This window comes from Nomascus leucogenys, chromosome 23 (genome assembly GCF_006542625.1).
Source record: "Nomascus leucogenys isolate Asia chromosome 23, Asia_NLE_v1, whole genome shotgun sequence".
NCBI lineage: Eukaryota > Metazoa > Chordata > Mammalia > Primates > Hylobatidae > Nomascus > Nomascus leucogenys.
Window position 1 is genome coordinate 13,522,419 of NC_044403.1, and position 20,254 is coordinate 13,542,672.

General features: G+C 37.3%; 1 protein-coding gene across 1 annotated transcript in view; it reads right to left on the reverse strand.

Annotated features, from left to right (window-relative positions):
• Positions 1-16,128, reverse strand: part of PDE3A (phosphodiesterase 3A) — a 297,027-nt gene extending 280,899 nt beyond the window's left edge. Inside the window, exon 1 of the mRNA XM_030804437.1 lies at positions 14,844-16,128. Within this exon, the coding sequence (XP_030660297.1) occupies positions 14,844-15,803 (960 nt within the window). The 5' untranslated portion in view covers positions 15,804-16,128. The remainder of the gene's footprint in view (positions 1-14,843) is intronic.
• Positions 16,129-20,254: the final 4,126 nt, after the last annotated feature.

Below are 20,254 nucleotides of genomic sequence, written 5' to 3' on the forward strand. Positions count from 1 at the left end.
TTAGCTCAACCATTGTCAAAGACAGTGTGGTGATTCCTCAAAGACCTAGAACCAGAAATACCGTTTTGCTCAGCAATCCCATTACTGGGAATATACCCAAAGGAATATGAGTCATTCTATTATAAAAATACGTGCATGCATATGTTCATTGCAGTACCATTCACAATAGCAAAGACGTGGAATCAACTCAAATGCCCATCAATGGTAGACTAGATAAAGAAAATGTGGTACATATACACCATGGAATACTATGCAGCCATAAAGAGGAATGAGGTCATGTCCTTTGCAGGGACACGGATGGTGCTGGAAGCCATTATTCTTAGTAAACTAATGCAGAAACAGAAAACCAAACAGATGTTTTCACTTATAAGTGGGAGCTGAACAATGATAACACATGGACACGGGAAGAGGAACAACATGCTGGAGTCTGTCGGGTGGAGCGACAGGGTGAAAAAAGCAGGATAAACAGTAAATGCATGCTGGGCTTAATACTTAGGTGACAGGTTAATAGATGCAGCAAAGCACCATGGTATGCGTTTACCTACATAGCAAACCTGCACATCCTGCACATATATTCTGAAACTTTAAAATTAAATTAAATGAAATTTTTTAAAAAAGGTATTTAGAGTATCAGCTGCAAATGCATCTCTTTAAAAGGAAGAGCATGTGAACGACAAAAATTTATTAAAATTTCATCTTGTTAAAACAGATTTTAAAATATAAAGACATTTATATCAAAATAAAGTTTCAAAACCAACTTTTATTACACAAAATGTCATAGTATCCTAACAAACTAAAAAACTTTTGAAGAGTTTGAGATGCTTGATTAGAATTTATTTCCATGTAAGCAGATTTCATGACTTTCCCAAATGTCAGGTCTCCAGTTTGTACATCTTCTGGAAGGTGTAGGCAGAAGATAAAATTAGAAAAAAAAAATGTCAACCCAATCAGATATTTTTAAAGCAAGAAATAAAGATAAATATTCCTTTATTATTTGGTCTCTAAAATAAGATAAAACATTAAAGGAACTCTCTGTCTATCCTCAAAGGAAATATCAGCCCATCAATACCCAACTTGGCAGTACTGATTTCAATATATATTTAAAATCTGCCCCTGACATTATCATTTTGGTGCAACTCCCAATCATCTCTAGATTATTGCAACAATCTTAATTGGTTTCCTTCTTACATCATAACACCTATTCCCACTCAACACAGAGAATATGAGACATCCTATTTAACATAAGGCTGGTAACATCCTTTCTTTGCTCAAAACCCTTTGATGGTATCCCATCTGCCTCAGAACGAGTCTTGCAATGACCCCTCATGGCCTACGTGATCTGCTGTCCCCTCCTCCTCACCTTTTTCCATCTTCTATCACAAAAGTGCAAATCCATGGACTGTCTGTAACCAAGTTAGGAAAGAGATGACCACTCCAGGCAGAATTTATAAACTGAAACCAACAGGAGTAGACTGAGACTCCACAGGACTCCCGCTGCTCCTAGGGCCAAACCAAAATAACTACCTCAGACTAGACTGAAAGATCATTCAATAAGTGGAAAAATCTGGAAGAAGAGTGGTCTGAGGGTTAAGGCCTAAAGTGAAGCCCTGTGGAAGCTGGTAAAAAGAGAGAGCATCCTGAGGAATATTTTTATGTGATAAAATAAACACTCACGACCTTCCACTGAGGGCCACAGCTGAGCCAGGGCTTAGCTGTATTATACAGGTAATAAGCAGAAAGTCCCTGTCATTTGAGAATAATGGCACCACTGGTATATAATGAGAAAAAGGATGGGCATGACTGAAATTTTACCATGAAAAATGAAACTAAAATTTTTGAAAATAATTTTGTTTTTCAAGACAAAATATAGGTTATAATGGTAGCTAGAGTACAAATCAAATTTAAAGCACGAATCAAGTTTCTGTACGTGGGGTTATAGGACACACTACACAACCGATCCACAAAACCATCATTTTTACAAAGACAGTCAAGGACTCCATCAATTTTCTTAAATATCTCTCTTAAGCCTTTTTCACTGAAGCACCTGAAGCATCTGAAGTCCCTATCAGATCTCTCTCCCCCTACTATTGCCTTATCTGGCTCCTAGGATGCCTCATTTGGCAGTGGCTTTGCTTACAATTTAACTCCTTAATACTGTTTTAATTAACTTCCATTAAATTTTCATATTTTGTAAGACTTGTGAGTTTTTGTAATCAAATGCAAATTCGTTTGCATTGTTTTACATAGCGCTTTCTGAAATTTAGCCTATAACCTTCAATGACCTGGCCCTAATGGGCAAGAATATGTATTATTTATGTTCAGCTAGGCACAATGTTTAACAAGAACCTCTGTCCATTATTACATTAATTTAACCTTTGCAACCTTAAGAAATCAGTTATATTATTCTTATGGTATAGACAGGGTCACTAAAGTTTTGAAAGTTTAAGAAACTGGTATATATTACAAGCTTTGGTCTGTGTCAGTCTAGAGAGTGCATATATTCTTTCTATTTAACATTTGTATAGCAATTTATTTTGATTTAGCCTTTAAAACAGCCATATGAGATAGGTAGTGAAGCGGATATTCCTATTCCTATTTTACAGATGAGGAAATTGATATCCAGGGTGGTTAAAAAAACTTCTTTGAGGTATCATCAATGAAGTTTTTTTGAACTTCAAAGAAATGAAATCAAAGTGAAACATTTATGATTGTCATAGGTTCATAAACTATAGTGTGTGTGTATAGCTTTTCCCCATGATACTGACCCTTCTTGTCTGAGCCAAGCACTTTTAAACTATTTGTTGAATTGGATTGCAAAAGTCAGAACTTCCTGTAGAGTTTCAGTAGACAGAAGTTTATAGTCCTGTCATTCTCAACAGAAACAACTGGGGTGTTCCTTAAAACCACAGATTTCAGGACCCCACTCTACACTTAACTAAATCAGAGTATCTGGAGGGTTACAGGATCTATAATCTAGTATTTAAAGGTCTGCATTTTAATAGTTTTCCCAAATAATTTTTATTCACACTAAATTTTGATAACTACAATAAACAGCTCGATTTAGAGAGTGTCAAATTATATGTAATTATATGTAAGTGAAATTAAGCAATGTCCTCACAGACTTCAAAAGCATCTAAGGCAGGTTGATTAATCTATTAACCAGGGGCATTTACTGTTATAATTCATAAACAATAGTTTGATTAACATGGCATTATAGTTATATAAGAATAATTATCAACAGGGGAGAAGTTAGAAAAAAAGAAGAATCCAGTCATACTGAAATGCTTACAGTGTAGCAAATATTCCATGTAAAATAGAGAAAGTTCTGAGATTTTAAATAAGAAACTTACTTGCTGACATTTTTAATCAATTCTGGTCATATAAAAGGTAAAAGTTCACATAAGATTGCTATTAGCATACATGTGTAAGTGAAAATGATAAATGTGCTAAAAAGTTACAGAATAAGAATCAATGTCTTGGAAACTAATGAATGTCAGGAGAGTTTGTGAATAGCATCAGGACCTCTTACACAGACCATCATCCCCTGGGTGCTTTTGATCTAATGACAGACCTTGAGGCAATGCATGGCTGGATTTCCTGCCCAGCTTCCAAGAGTGTCTCTCTCAGCATCTTCTCCTCTTTTCAAATCATAAAGGGTTCCAGTTTTTACATGCACTAATATTATGCCCTCAAAAGACCATAAAATATTTTTTGAAAACTGAGGAATTATTCATTTGACTTTCATCTAGTCTTCTTTGTGCACAAGCAAAAATACCACCATTAGTTTTTGGCACTCATTTTTATGGTGATTCTCATATCTGAATGCCACTTTATTTTTTAGATAACTTACTTAATCGGTGTTTAGTTATATATGTATCCAACATTCCCAATCTAATTCTCACACTTTTTATTAGGACTAGTTAATTGCTTAAGGAAGTTCCACCAAAAACACTTAAAAGCTCTAGCTGTAGCTCTGTAAAGGGGTTAAGATGAGCAAATCGAATTGTTATTTAAGTAAAAAGGAATGACGAGAAGTGGACAAAATGAGGCTATTGCCTTAATAACTATGATGTAATTTAGATCCTACTTACCTAGCAAAAAACAACTCCAATTATAGGAAAAACAATCCCTCGGAATAAAAACAGACAATATTCAAGATGATACACACCGTTAGCTCCTTGTCTCAAAATGCAAACAAAGTTAAATGATTTTGCTTCTAAAATGTTTTACAAAATTTAAAGTCACAAATATCTTAATTATATTTTGATTATTTCAACGTAATTTATAATGAATGTCTCAGTTTGTAATATATTTTTTCAAATAAAAACCATATTGAGATTTTTTTAGGTAGTATATTCGAAAAACTCAAACTCTGGAAGTAGTCAGTGATAGCAACCTCTCTAAAAAGTCTGCCTCTGAGAACACTTGACATCTACAGATAAAAAGAAACTTGACACCATAAGGTTGGAAATCACTTTTTTCCTAAACATTGTATTCCTAGTTCATCTAATGTCATGATCATCTGCCTAACATACTCAAAAGATATGTCTCTGATATCAGTGAGAGGATATGACAATACTGTATCTTCTCTAAATATTAAAACTGCAACAACAAAACATTCCTATTTGACTTAAATTTTTTTGATTTTCACAAGCCAAGTTCTATTAAAAACTAGGTGGGCCAAAGAAAAATGACTGAAAAGCTAAATTTATTACTGCAATAAAACCCTATAAGCTTCTGATTTTTCAGTTCAACTTGATTCTGCAATTATGCTACCAAATTTCTAGATCATTCCACATGATGGAACTAGCACTGCAATTGGATGACATTTTTAAAAAGTCAATTTCACAATGTCATCTCTGGAAGCAACCATCTCAAACTTTGTTTTGTAATTGATCACAATTAAAAGCTAAAGAGATAACATTTGCTTTACATTAGAGTTTTCGGAAAATACAGCTATTCAGTAAGAACCTCCAACAAGAATGCAGACTACTAGAGTGTAAAAAAGGTGATACCTGAAGAGCACCTGTCAGAGCCCTGTGGGATGGAATGGAAGAAAATAAAGTCAGAGTTTGCTCTCTCTCAATTTACCAGTTGAATGTGAAAAACACTTGATTTTTTTTTCTAAAATAGGAACCCAGATTTCAGAAATCTTTCAAAGGTTTACACTACGACGATCTTGGTGGTAGCTTTGGTTATTTTCAGTTGAGAGTGAGCTAAAAATAATTATCTAGGACTCATGGTGAACATGGGATTTCCTACAGTAAGGCCATAGGCAAATGCAACCCCTTATGTAACACAGGCAAGAAAATATTTTTTAAGTAACAAAAATGTAAACATCATATTAAAAATGAAAATGTATAGGTTTGTTGATAGTCTTATTTCTTCTCTTCTTTCCATAGAAATTTCCTTAAATCAGCTTAGTCACTACCTCAGCCTCAGGAGAATGGGGAGACAAATATTTCAGGTTAAAAGTCTTTTATTTCTTTTTCATCCATTTTTCCTACCATCCAGCCAGCACTTACAATAAGCAAGACACTGGGCCAGAATTTTCTAAATGAAATGCTTATGGCTGAGAAAAGGAAGCTACAAAAATTTGATTCCTTTTATAATAAAAATTGTCTTAATCTGAATCTGACTTCCTTAGTTCCTGAGACTAGAAAGCAAATTCTCAATACAGCATAAGCAGTTCAGCAGGCTCTCTCCCTTCCAAACTTCCTGAGGGACTGCTGCTAAGGCTGGACCTTGAAATAATAACTCCCAAACAAGGGGATGTTTCATACCACGAGGACAAACACTGCTTGCTAAAGAGCATCTCTGAAGTGGATCTCTAAAATACGATAAAAATAAAAACTATTTCATTTATTTGTGTTCATGCTAGCTTAAAAATGGGCTAAGGATGCTGATTCCACATAGCTGTATAGCAGTTGCCACAGAATTAAACATTCCCCACTGAATAATATCTCTATGACTTCAAACTTCCATCAGGTCTCTTTAAGTGGTTTATACCTGGAGAGGAGGAAACACTTGCCACAGACATAGCATAAATATTCAGTTATTTAAACTTACTTCACAAGATGGAAAATTTTTACGAAAATCCTATTAAACCAAAACCACAAGATTCTTGCATAAAATTATTTCAATATTCTAACAAGGTACTCGGAGAGACAGAATGGCATTCCTTAAAATTTTAAACGCATTCAGAGGGAGAAGAATCTATTAGGTAAAAAGGAAATGAAAGAAAGTGTGCTTGTAGATAGAGATGGAGAACAGAAAAAGATTGACCAAAAAAAAAAAAAACAGTACCAGAACAACCTCTATATTAATTTAAACCAACTTCAAAATTAGCCAGAGCTAACAGTGACTAGTTACATTCAAGTATAAACTCTTTCAAGCAACAGATGTGTGTTACAATGACATTTCTTTCTTCAGCTAGCTTCTTCAAGAAGTCTAAATTAAGTCAGCTTTACCAGAAGTGAGCCAGCATCCACATTATTTCATTTTATCCAAATGTGCTTCTTTGTATACCGTGATTCTATTGCCTTTTGATCTTTTTAGAATTCCTAGTAAGTGAAAATCTATGTATCTATGATATAAAATCTATCTATACTTAATCTGCAGTGTAAAAATAAATAATATACCTTGTCCCAATCACTAAAAGCATCACACAGAGATATAAACGTTATACACATAATAAATGTATCTTAAAAAGTTAATCTATAGATCTATATATAAAGTAAAATGCCATATATAATTTTCTCTATTTCTTGATGTAGCATTGGAATTACGGCTATTGTTAATGAATTCATAGAGTCTAAGGAAAGGTGATGGAGAGGACATGACATTAAACATTTCCAGACTTTTTCATCTGAAATCAGTTTGAAATTGCAAACCAGAGTGAACTCAGAAAATGGCTCCAAAACTCACCTAATCTCAATTCCTAGTTTAAAAATTTCACACTATCAAAATCTCCAATCCGCTCTATACACAAAATGAACCATTTTCATTGTGTTTCCATGAAAGTGGTATTTATATAAACAATAGTGAAAAGTTACCAGCCCTCTACAGACACTGTTACAATTTTCATCCATTAAAGCTATGAGCAGGCTTGTGACTTTTAGTTTCCTAAATTACAAAGATAATGACCTGCACTACAAACATAAGCACTTTCATTTCTAAAGAGACATTAGATAACCCAATTATAGACTAATCATCATGAACATGTGTTGTGTTTACAGGGTATCCATAAGCAATCCCTGTTACATACCAAACTCCTAAAGGCAAATTCGTAATTAACTGGAAATATTGATACTGTGTTATAAATCAGGTTAATATAAAGGTCTTTTATTGAGGAACTCTGCTAAATCTCCCCCTCCGATGAAAATAATCATATTTTAAAATAAATGCAATAATGAGAAATGAAGAAAAAAGGACAAATAGACTTGGCAACTATTAGAGTGGTACAAAAATGAGCTATCAAGATTACAGATATAATTTTAAAGACTGTATATTGTTATTAAATCTACAAAGATTTTTCATTATAACTGAGGAGGTGACATTAGTATCTCAAATATTACAAATCTTTAAAAATACAGAGCTGCACTGTCCAATATGGTAGCCATTAGCCACCTGTGTCTATTTAATACTTGAAATGGGGCTAGGCCATACTGAAATGTGCTTTAAGTGTAAAACACACACAAGATATTTAGACTCACAAAAAAACAGAATGCAAAATATTTCATTTTTTTTTTACATTGATTACATGTTGACGTGCTATGCTGGGTTAAATAAAGCATATTATTATAATTCATTTCATCTGTTTCTTGGGTGTGTATGGCCTCTAGAAAATGTAAAATCAAATGTATGGCTTGTGTTGTATTTCTATTGGACGGTGCTTATCTATAATGTTTATAGGACTGTTTTCATCAAAGCCACTGGGTGACACTGTTTCTTCACTAAATTGATACAACCAAAGCAATTTTCTGCCGGGGGAAAATCACACATGCACACACACAAATCATAAATGCACATACAGGTACACACATGCACATGCACATACACACACTTCAGCAAACAATATGTGCCCCTTATAACCAGTCATCTTCTCAGGATGAAAGAACACGAGTACCCTTAATGTAATGTTATTACTATGTTAGCAGTACTGGCTATACGTGAAAGCTTTAATAATCATTCGCAGATTCCTAAATAACAGATGACAGCTCTAATCAAATCAAAAACACAGACATTGCTTAGTTTGTGACTTTTCTCAAAAAGCTTTCCATCTTCGAAATGGTAATGTTCTTCATGACCTCCTCTGATATTATATCCTATTTACTTATATTTTAATGAAATTCTAAAGAAACGCTGCAAAATAACAGGTGAAAAAAATTACCAGCTGTTTTTACTAGTGAAGAAATGCCTTACCGATTTGCAGATTATGCTTTGCCTTGAATTTTGAAATCCTGAACATACGAAAATCAACGTATTGAAAATCTAAAATAAAAATCTTCAATATTTAAGCCACTGCTAAATACTTTTGTTTGATAAGATTCCACAAAGTTAGACTTTTCAGCGCAACTGATATTCATTTACGCGACAAAGTCAAGAATAATTCATTCCAGAGGCTACCTGGTATTAACGAGTTTTGTGTTATTTACACATCTGACACTCAATCTGATTACTCAATCTTCTAATGCTGAATGAGAATTTAGAGTTGGCTCCATGTGAAAAATTACAAATGATATCCAGGCTTAAAGTTATCAGCCTGATTCCTTTCCTACTGTTTCCTCAGTAGCATAGTTAAGTCAAAGAGGACATGGACAAAAGCCATCTTGCCTTGGGCTATCTTCACACATTTAGCTCTCAGTTTCCTTCTCTCTAAAGTCAGACTAATTCTAGTCTACTAACTACAGCCTTTTCAGAATTAAGCATTTAAAATATCAGTGCAACCAGCTATTTACAGTCATAAACTAACTCAACATAAATCCAATCAGTGTACTATTTTGAAGTGTAACATGTCCCAAATCCAGTATTATTTTACCTTTGTTTCAGAGCAGACTGTAAAGGTACACCAAAGTAATTTCCATTTTCAAAAACATTCTCCATGTCTTCAAAATGTAAAGTAGCTTAAAATCTAAACCATTTATGTTTAACCATTTATGTGTTGAGGACTTTCTGAAAACCTGTGACACTAAGACTTTTTGCTCCTAAGAATGAACAAATGAAGTTTTGCATAGAATTTCAGAGAAGCGATGAATGAGTCCTGGAGCCAGGTTAAAAACCTCCTCCAAGTTATTATATGCATTTCTCCATTATCTAAGATATTTCACTGTGACTTCTCTTTTTCTTATGTTCATGTCTCATTACTCTCACTAGGCTCTAAACTTTGCAGACACAAATGCTGTGTCACAACTATCTGTACATTATTTGTATGATTTTTGGCACAAAGACTAACGCACAGATAAAATGTGTTGATTTGAGACCTGGTAGGTTGATTGATCAAAGGCCTTTATGGATAATGGGTAACATTAGCTATGGGTAGCATCTTCTTTTAAAACAGTGGTATACATTCACAATGAACAGGTATGGCCAACTAATATTTTTTATGATTGTTATACAACACATCTTCCTCTAAACTACAACTCAGGCACATCTGTTAGACTTTTTTCTCAGCGATCAAATCTGTATATTTTATTATCAATAACAGCACAAACATACATTCTCAGTTCAAAGTTAAAACAATTCCATAGTAGCCTTACTAAAAAAACAAACAACAACAAAAAATCTCCTTTAATAAAAAATACTACCTATCATGAAAGTATATATTGGTAATTACCAAAAGGATTCAAGTTTCTATATAAAGGAATTATCTTCATTTGAACATTCATGGAACACATCTTTAGGTACAAGAATAGGTGACTGGACTTTCTGAGGGTCTTCAGAATTATTTCACAGAGTTTCATTAAACACATGAATGCAGAATATAAGCATAATATTTTTTAATCTCAATTCGAGGGTTTTTTTTAGAAGATATAAACACCACACAGAAATGGAGCAGGAAGACTCCACTGAAGAGGAGACACACGGCAGCTAAGTAAACAATTCACCATAAACCTGTAGGGTTATGCATCACTTCCGGGAGCATAAGACATTTCCCCATCGCCCAATGCAAAGGCATGATACAATAGTTGCATTGATTATCTTCACACATCCAGGACAGTACAACTCACAACAATAACTCTTTCTCAAAAATACAACTCCCATCCTAATCCCAAAATAAACTCTTTCTTTTGATAGATAAAATAACACACGTTTTCAATGAAGTCAACTGGACTCTACCGGGCTGACACAAACCATATTAATGGAAAAATCTTAAAATATATAGGCATACTTCTAATTTTGAGGTTTATAAACATCCTACCTTGACAGAATGAGAACTTGCTTAAAATAGAAGTAAAATTGAATTTGGTAAAGCCTTTATTCAACTAGCGCTCTGAAGAGACTATTTCTCAGATCTGAATTTTCTAATAGACTACAACAAACTCACACAAATGTCACTGCAGATAGAATGAATGTTTTTTCATGCCAGTGTCACTCACCCTTGCCTGCCTGCACCCCCTCCCCCAAGGCTTTTCAAAATGTATTTCATACACAGAGTCACTGTTCTGGTTGTTTATTTAATTAACATGACAGCCCAGCATACACAGCATTTCTTTCAGTTCTACAGTTTTAACTTTTTACACTTTCGACTCAATACAGAAAGAGTAAAATTACTGTTTTCACTCCTTCCAGCCTCTGTAAATTTATATAGATTCACTGACTATTTATGTCACTTAAAAAAGTTTTTCAGTATGCTTTAAATATCTGTATTCACAAAGTAAAATCACAATTTTTGTCCCCCCCCACACACAAAAATTCTTTTCCTTCACCTTTCCCAAGGGATGATAAGGAAATCTTGTTTTCCCTTTTCAGTATTTTCAGAAATTGACATTAATTAATTTTAATTCTGTCTCCAAGTCATAAGTAATCAATATTGCTCTTTGAATCACCATAAACTGAGTAACACTACTGAAATGTAGAAGCTACAATTTAATTAAAAGTCCATGATTATTTCTGAAACTTACTCAGTTTGAACGATATGTTATATTGACAGGCATTTAGGAATTTAAACAATGTATTCTACATTTTGAGAAGAAATAAGCAAGTTTTTTGTCAAAGAATAACAATGCCCCCATCCAGTGCCTACCATCAAACATCACACCCATTTCTCCTATTTTTGCTTTGCTGTTGTTTGCTTTCTCTCCTAAAAGTGTCTTTCTCACATCAGTCATGCAAAACTTGACTCTTCTTTTAACAACTAAGATCAAAATGGATGATGTTGTATCCATCACAAAAAAAAGTTGTCATTAAGTGGTACAAATGCATTAATGGAGACAGTCATAGGCCTTTGTATTTACCTGAAACCACAGGTAAAAAAATAAAATTTTCCTTAACAGGTAACTAAAATAAAATTGCATTGGTTTGAAATCTTTCAAATGTGAATGTGTAAGGTGGTCTCAGTAATTAGAGAAGAATGAGCAGCCAATTATAGTTCTTTATTTATAAAGAGAATGGAGAGACACCCCTTCAAATACAATTTGCAGTAACAAAAAAATTGCAAAATTAAAATTTTACATTGAAAAATAACATATTAATCATGCATAATATCTAATAGTCCAAGAAAGTCTAGGTACCTCTGTATATTCCCATGTTTGGGGCCGAGGGCACAGTGGTAGTTTGAGAGAGACACATCTGCTCTGGGATGCGAAAGTCCACTTAGAAAAGATACACACACCTTAACAGACGCTTGCCTTCTTAACACTGGCAGCCAAAAAAGTAGTTTCACACACTCATCTACGAAATCAGCCTCAGTATTGCGGACACTGAGTTGTCAGGACTAAACTAAAAGCCAAACAAACTTTATAGTTCTTTAAACTTTAAAGAACTATAAACTTTGTTTTTTCCTGAGAATAAAGATAATTCCACTTGCATTCACAGACACCAGTGGTATAGACTTACAGTTCTTGAAAGGAAAAAAGGGAGGGAGAGAGAAAAATGTATCTGTCAATTGGTTTCTCTTATGAGAATTTTTATCACATATTCTCTTTGCACTTTTGGAACTGAGCGTGACTGAAGAGGGACAGTTCATAAGTAACTAGCCAATGCCATTCATACAGAGAAGAAAATGATGAAATTCTCTCACTGGTAAGCCTCACAATGAGCAAAGTGCACATAAATTCTCAAGAGGACTCTGACAGACTGTACTTTTAAGTTCTTAAATGACTACTTAAAATTCACTTGTTGCCTATGAGTCTTGTCTTGAGTTGAAAGTAGACATTCCTTCAGAAAAAAAACAGATGACATTCAGGGGAGTGTTATATAGTTATTTTATCATTATTTTGATGTTTGACTTCACAAAGTATGCAAATGACAGTGGTACACTTTGCACCCTTAATCAGAAGTTTGTTTCCTTATGATAAAACAGATAAGCCATTTACTGTGGGTAGCTCCTGAACTTTTCACACAGTAAGGCTAACGTATATGAGATACTGTCCTATCTTACAAGATAGTACACTGTGTTAGTTTCCACCCGCTCCCCACAATTATGCTCAGCAACAACTTTTAATGGGTCATATATAAAAACCAGTCTTCAGTGACACGCACACACTCACCCATGCCCTCATTAAAACTTCAAGTATCTCAATTTCTGCTAAATGTATTCTTGTGTTTCCATCAAGCATAAGACGAAGTTTCTCACTTTAGAATAATCTTCATTAACACAGCCTTTAAAAAAAATAGTGACCAAAGAAAATTACAGAAATAGATTGAGATTACGCATTTTCCAACTGCATTAATCAGCAAAACATTAAATATGCAATGCTTATTTTGATAACTTTGCAAATAATTCAAATTCTCCATTTATCAATTTAAACCAGAGAAAACCAAAAAAGATGTGTGGGTTAAATGAAAGCTGCTGGTTAATTTACCTAAACATCTTCTTATCTTCTATCCACCCTTAATTTCTTAACTTATAAATGTTAATATAAAATTTAAAAAAAATTCCACAGGGTAAATTATATCAATTTGGAATCAAGTTGTGATTAAATCCCAGATTTTCCTTAGAAATTACGGTCATGAATTTTGCAATAGTAACATCATATTTGCCTATAAGTTAATGAATAGTGTATTCTGAACATACTTAAAGCAGTGGTGTTTTCATTTAAAAGACATTCTCTCCCATAACTGTGAAAAGAAATTAAAATGGTTAGTTTACCCTCAAATAGATAACTTACTTTAACAATTTCCAAATTTTTACCAAAACTATCAGTCAGTGGCCTGTTTTCTCCTCCACTCTTAGAGTAAGCTTAAACACAAGAAACATTTATCTAAACAAAAAGCAAATAACTACATTTGCTTTAAAATAAACAGACTATGATGCTGTCATCTACTCTGCTAAATAATGTCAAACAGCCATAGATCTGTGTAATCAACTCCATTTCAGAAGCAAACTAGCCACCCACACCATATGGTGACTGCTATTTCTTAGAAATACCCAAATGATTATCCACAGAATAACCTAAAAAGAAAAAGCTTACTTTATCTTAGGATATTCTCTTGCTCCCTAAAGTTGTCCTAATAGTACCATAGGTAGGCATTAATTTAAAGGGAAAAGTGTAAATTTCCACTTGCTATATCCAGCCAGCTCCTCCTCCCCATCAAGTGTCAAATCCACTTCAAATAGAGAGGTGAACAAATCTGCTTCAACTAGACAGGCATACACTTCGGTATGCTTTTTTAGACACAATATGCATTTAAAATGGGGATTTGTTCTTTTATGCCCTTTACAGCAACTGTTCTATAGTCTTAAATCATTTAATGATAATAAGGAGACTCATCCCCAAAAGTGACTAAAGGTTTATTTACAACTTTACAATCCCAGGTTCCTCCTCCTCCCACGTTGTGGGAAGATATACATCTCCAGCAATCTTAGAAATGGCCTCCCGAATTAGTTATTTCCTGTAAAATCTGCATAAATCCATTTGAATTTATAACTACCCACTTAAGTATGCACATACTAAAAAGAACTGTTTTGTTTTTAGTTGACACTAAAGCGCAGTTGACAATTTTGAACAATTCCAAAGTTCAGACATATTATTCCCCAAGTTGAAGTTTGTGATACAAAACACACTAGCATGTAATAATGTATGCCCCTAAATTATATTTAAAAACAAATTGGGCACCATCAGCTGCAGTCTCTCCAAATAAAACTTACTGCAAAACCAGAAAATGTGTATCAATTCCTCACCTTCAAGCATAGCTTGCTTTGCTCTACAATCTTTTTACTGGTTTTCATAAATGTTTAACATCATTTCACTAAAAAGAGATTTTACTTTTTAAAAAGTAGAAATCTAGTAAAATCTATGTGTTAAAAAAATCACTCATTGCTAAAATCTAAACTTAGTTCTAAAATTTCTGCTAAGGAAGGAAAGCGTAAGAGTACTGAAAAGAGTAGGCAAGCCACACACCAGGTGTAGGAGATCTAAAAAGTTGGCCCAGCTGTGGAACACCCTACACATGCCATCTAGTTTTGTTAATCGTGTTTCAGTTGTTCAGGTTATAAAACTACTGTGTGAAAGAGAGAGAGAAAAAAAAACCCTGCTAGTTTCTTATTAATTCTGAAGTTAGACCACTTTTCTAGGCTATCTTCCCTTTAGTTCCCAGCGCTCGGATTCTCTCCACTCTGCGCCGGTTCCCAAGTGTTTCAAGTTTCCCCAAGAGCCGAGAGAGGAGTTGCCAGTGCTTACCTGTTCCCTCGGTATACAGGGCAGGGAGGTCCTCCGATGGGACTTGCTGCTGCAGCCGGACATCTCGGCGGACACGACGGAGCTGGACCGCCTCCTCCTCTTAAACACCGGGATATCTTCCTTGGTCCCAGCAATCAGCTGGGACCCCAAATGCTCCCTTGGAGCCGCCTCCGCGGACTGCGGCAAGATTTGTTCCACGTACCTGGCCAAGAGGATCCCCAGCACGCCGGCCAAGTACGCCAGGTAAGGTCTCCAGGCGACCTTGAACCTCTCTAAGGAAATGAGGGACACGGTCCTGACCGCGCTAGTCAAGGCGATCATGAGGACGCCCAGCCTCAGCCTCAGCACCAGCCATGTCGCGGCGGCCAAGCAGCTGAGCACCACCCCCGCGGCGGGGAGCGAGAGTAAGTGATCCTCCCCGACGCCCAGCCCAATCTGGACGAGCGCTTCCCCCCCGCAGCAGGCGGCCAGCAGCGCGACAGCCAGAGGCAGGCGCACCCCGGCGCGCAGGAGGTACAAGCCCATCCAGAAGAAGGCACACAGGAGACTGAAGAGCAGCGCCGAGGGCTGCAGCCAGGGGCTGAGCCGCGCGCCGCCCCCGGGAGCACCTCCCCGAGGCCCCGGGAAGACGCCCCCTTCTGCTCCCGGGGCCGCTTCCTCCTCCTCCTCCGCCGCCGCCTCCTTACACTGCTCCAGGTCACAGCCGACCTCCCCGCGGACGAGCCTCAACAGCAGCGCCAGCAGAAAGGACAGGGAGCCCGCGCACAGCGCGGAGGAAAGTTTCCGAGAGCGCCGGAGCGGCTGCAGCACCAGGTCTCCCCAGCAGCCACGGCAGCCCGAGTCCCGCGGCGATGCGGGGTCCGCACGATGGTGGCAGTCCCGGCCCGCCGTGGGGGCTTGACTCACCCCACTGTGGACGGGCTTGTCCCTGACTCGTGCAGCGTCGCCGGGCACTGCCATGGTATGGGGTGCCCTCTTCACCGAATTCCCAGTGGCCCCCCGACGCCCCCGCCCCGACCCACACGTGCGCGCGCACACACACACACGCACGCACGCTCTTCCCAATTCCACCCTCGGAATCCTTCTTCTCCCCAGGCCCACAATCCACTGAAAGTTTCAGCTTTCGAATAACTCCTGGAGAATGCTAGATGCTCCAATGAGACTTCTTCAAGTTAAAAGCTAGCACGCTCAAGTTGAAAGCAAACACGGGCAGAAACGATCAGGATTCCCCTTTTCTCTCTTTGAATATCTTTTACAGATTCTCTGCTCCACCCCCAGCCCCGACTTAAATCCTCCGGGGTCTCTTCCTACTTCAGGATTTCAAAAATTGCCCAATGCATCCTGCGCGCAGGAGCCGCTGACGCTGGAGGAGCCGGGGGCGCAGGGCGGGCTCCGGGCCATTCGAGGCGCAGCTCGGCGCTGCCCTGCAGCGCGCCGGGCCCGCGGCAGATGGAGGTCTCCCTTCTCTTCCTTCCTGCAGCTCTTTTTCTATCACTCTTTCTTTCTCCTCGGCCGATTCTCCCCGGCACGGCCCCAGGACGCGAATCGCCATTCCCTGGGGCAGAAAGCAAAGCCTCCCCCGCCTCCGTCAATCCAATTCATGGCAAAGGATGGAAAAAAAAAAATGGAAAAGGGGCTGAGAAATAAGAAGTTGCTAAGTCCGGTCGGAGAGACAGCCGGACCTAGAGACTAGCGGCAGCCGCAGAAGGGAGGGAGGGAGAAGGAGCGAGCAAGAGAGGAAGGGAGGGTGAGAAGAAAGGGAGGGTGAGAAGGGAGAAGGAGATTTGCTTTTTTTTTTCCTCCCCACTTCTATTTGATGCAAGGTTGGTGGTGATTTGCAGTTTTGCAAAGGGGAAACGAGTGGAGACGCCTGCTTAAAATTGTATAAAACTGGCAACTGGAGTGATCGACAATTCCGCTTTCTTTCTTTAAGGCAACTCCCTAGGAAAGCTTCTCAGCCGAGCTCCCGCCCCCTCCTCCGGAGGAGGCGCTACCCTCAGCACGATTGCTCCTTTGCTGGGAAAGCGGCCGGTTCACCCTACAGACTGGAGCAGGGGCTGCTGAGGCTGATCCACCGCTCAGCCCACCTCAGCCCCGGGGTGTGGGGGGCTGCGGCTAGCCCTGAGGCTGAGCTCCCTAGAACGTTGGAGGGGAAAAAAAAAAAAAAAAGATTGTGTTTGCCTATTTGGCAGATGAGAGCCAACATACTTTCTACTGTCCCTGAAAATGACAGCCACTTCTACTGTGTGATTCAAAGATGTTCCCAAGTCAGGTACAACAGCAGTCCAATTTCAGGTGACACTGTAATCCTTTGGTCGCTCCTGCTGGAAGTTCTGTTTTATGAGAACCCAAGCCTGGCCTGTTGGTTCAAATGATGGAAGAATCAGCCTTACCTAGACCACAATAGTATAAAAAGAAAGGAAGGAGAGGCAGCAGTCATTTAAATCCAGTGTATGAGTATTACACAATAGTTTTTGACTGTGGAAAGTAAAATTACATTGAGATTAAGTGACCGTATCATCAAAAAAGGTTAACAAAGTTTAAAAGCCCAGATAGTTCATCAAAAAATAAAGAAAAATCTCAAGGGAGAGGTGAGGCTAGGTCGGTTAACACTAGGAGAGATCTTAGAACACTGCCCATGGCTGCAAAATACTACATCTTCGAGCAAAGCATATGAAAAAAATCAGGACCTTAGTTATTAATGAGTAAAGGTTCATGTACTGCAGCAGTGTGATATTTGAGAAACTAAAAGAAAATTTTCAAGCTAACTTTTTTTGGCAGATTATGAAAAAGAATTCAATATCTGTTCAATGGACTTAAACTCGATTGATGTTCCTTGAGATCCAGTTGTCTTTTTAAAACTAAAACAAGAATATGATATTCCACTTTTAACATGGCTATCTTAGATGTCATTTGCCCTCACTAATAATAATCTTAATAATCCAATTTTGTCTTAATTATCTTGACATTCCAGGTTAAAGTGTATTTACAGCTTAGCGCATTGAGATAATTGATTCAATATGCCACTGTATTTTGTATGTAGACATGAAGCAATAAAAAAAGCCAAAAGGAGATCCTTGAGATAAAATTAATTTATGGGGACAGGGGGAGAAGATGGCTTAAGTTTTAAACAGCTTCATGGGAAGCAGCCTGTTCTAGTAGAAGGCAGATATTCATATTATGACATTAGTAGATATGAGAAACTATAAAGGTACAGCTTCTCTCTGTCAGATGTCCAGAATTGTGCTGCCACACAGGAGTGTGAGTTGGGCAGCTAGTCAATGGCAGTGGACACCATCTGTTTAATAATTAAGGAAACAGGAGCAGCAATGTCTTTGCCAAAGACAAATGAGCCCCCTAGCACGCACACATACTTTCATGAGTTTCCTTTTTAGACATATGATTCATATGCCAGATCCCACCTGGGACACATCGGAGTGAAACACCTTGATTGGAAAATCGTTCATATCTGTTGGCATCAAAAATAACATATTAAAATAATAAACTGTAAAAATCTGGCATATATCAAGTTTAAAAAGAAAAGCATAGTAAGGGAAATTTTAGAATATTTCAATTTTATCTGTCCCCTACCCCCACAATTATCTCAGTTCTTTAGAAAATTTAATATAATATTATCATAAAAACTGAACACTTAAGGTATGGGAAGCAGACATTTTTTAAAAGTTGTAACAGGAAAAAATGGCATTTGCTAATGGCAGCAAAACAAGAATATTCCAAATCCATGTGTTAATAACATCCTGGAACTCTTCAATAAAATAAGGAGGCAATGTCCTGGCATCCAGGTTTCTTTAACAAATAATAATCAAAAAGTCATTTGTCCTATCCAAAGGAAAGAAGGTAGATTTTTCTCCCCATACCATCCAGAACACAGAGGCAAGTGAACAAAGACAACAAAATGCTAATGTTAGAGAGATGCAGAAACCTGCAGGGCTATACTGACTGAAAGAAGCGACTAATAATGTACCTTTAACAGAGTATATTAAATGAAATGAGCTGCAATACATAAACTGGATAGGGAGCATTCACATATAAACACTGCCCATTTTCTACAGATAGTGGTGAGTCCTAATTCAAGAAAGTGACAACACAGCCAAAGAATAAGGAAAATGTTGTACATGCAGAAAAATAGTAGAGCATGGACAACAGAAATAAAAATTTAAACTTTACTTGATAAATCTTCCACTTAGTCAAATCTAGCAAACATGTTTTTATAGTTTTTTGGGAAGAGGATCTAACCCATCACATTTGAGCTTTATTAAATATAGTTAAGCGTCCGGAGATTCTGTTGTAAAATTCAGTAAGTTTACATTCCATAGTATGGGTTCAATCATTCTCTGCTACCTATCTGATTATTATATATTTATATCTAATAGGTACCTAAAATATAAGGTATCCAAAACAAAATTCTTAACTTACAATTCCCTTCCTCCCTATCCCCTACCCACCCAAACTATATTTTCTCAATCTTGTTCCATCCCAGTAAAGAACATAACCATCTACCTAGTTGCTGAGGCCCCAGAAGAGGGAACTGCTCTTGATTCTTTCCTTTGTTTATCTTGCTTTACTTTTAGTTGATTAGCAAATCCACTTGATCCGGTCTCTAAAATATATTCTAAATCCATTTACCTTTCACTGTCCCTCTTATAATAACCTACCAAACAGCCATCATCTTCCTTGGCCAGGACAAGTGCAGTAACTAACTGATCTTGCCCTACTTATAATTCATTTTCTATATAGCAGAGTAATACTTTAAAAATATAAATTGAATTATGTCCCTCCCCTATTTAAAACTACCCAAAGGCTACCCATTGTACTTGCAGAATCCAGTCCTCATCACAGTCCTCATGACAGTCCTACAAGGACCTTCAAGATCTTTCCAAGTAATTCTCTCTGACCTCTCCTCCTATTCCAATGCTCCTACTTCACTGGTGAAGCACTATTTATTAGAACTTTCTTCAATGACAAATAGACCCTCTGCTGTCCAATATGGTCGCCACTAGCCACATGTGGCTATTGAATACTTGAACCATGGTTGGTGTCACTGAGGAGCTGAACTTTTGTATTTTATTTTCATTTAAATTTTAATACATTCACTTAGCTAGTGTCTACAGGAATGGAGAATGCATCTCTAATACCTCAAGCTACCTTTGTGTTCTTCATACACGTGAAATGGGAAACCCTGTTCAGGGCCTTGGTATCTAGAGATCTTCACATAGCTGGCCCCTTGTGCTCCATCAAGTCTAACCTCAAATGTTACTTTATTTTAGAAAGGACTTTTTTCCAAGAATCTTATCAAAAACTTTTTGGACACCCCATGTGCACATACACACATTTTCTTCCACTATCATACTACCCTATTTCATTGTATTTATAGCACTTATCGCTATACA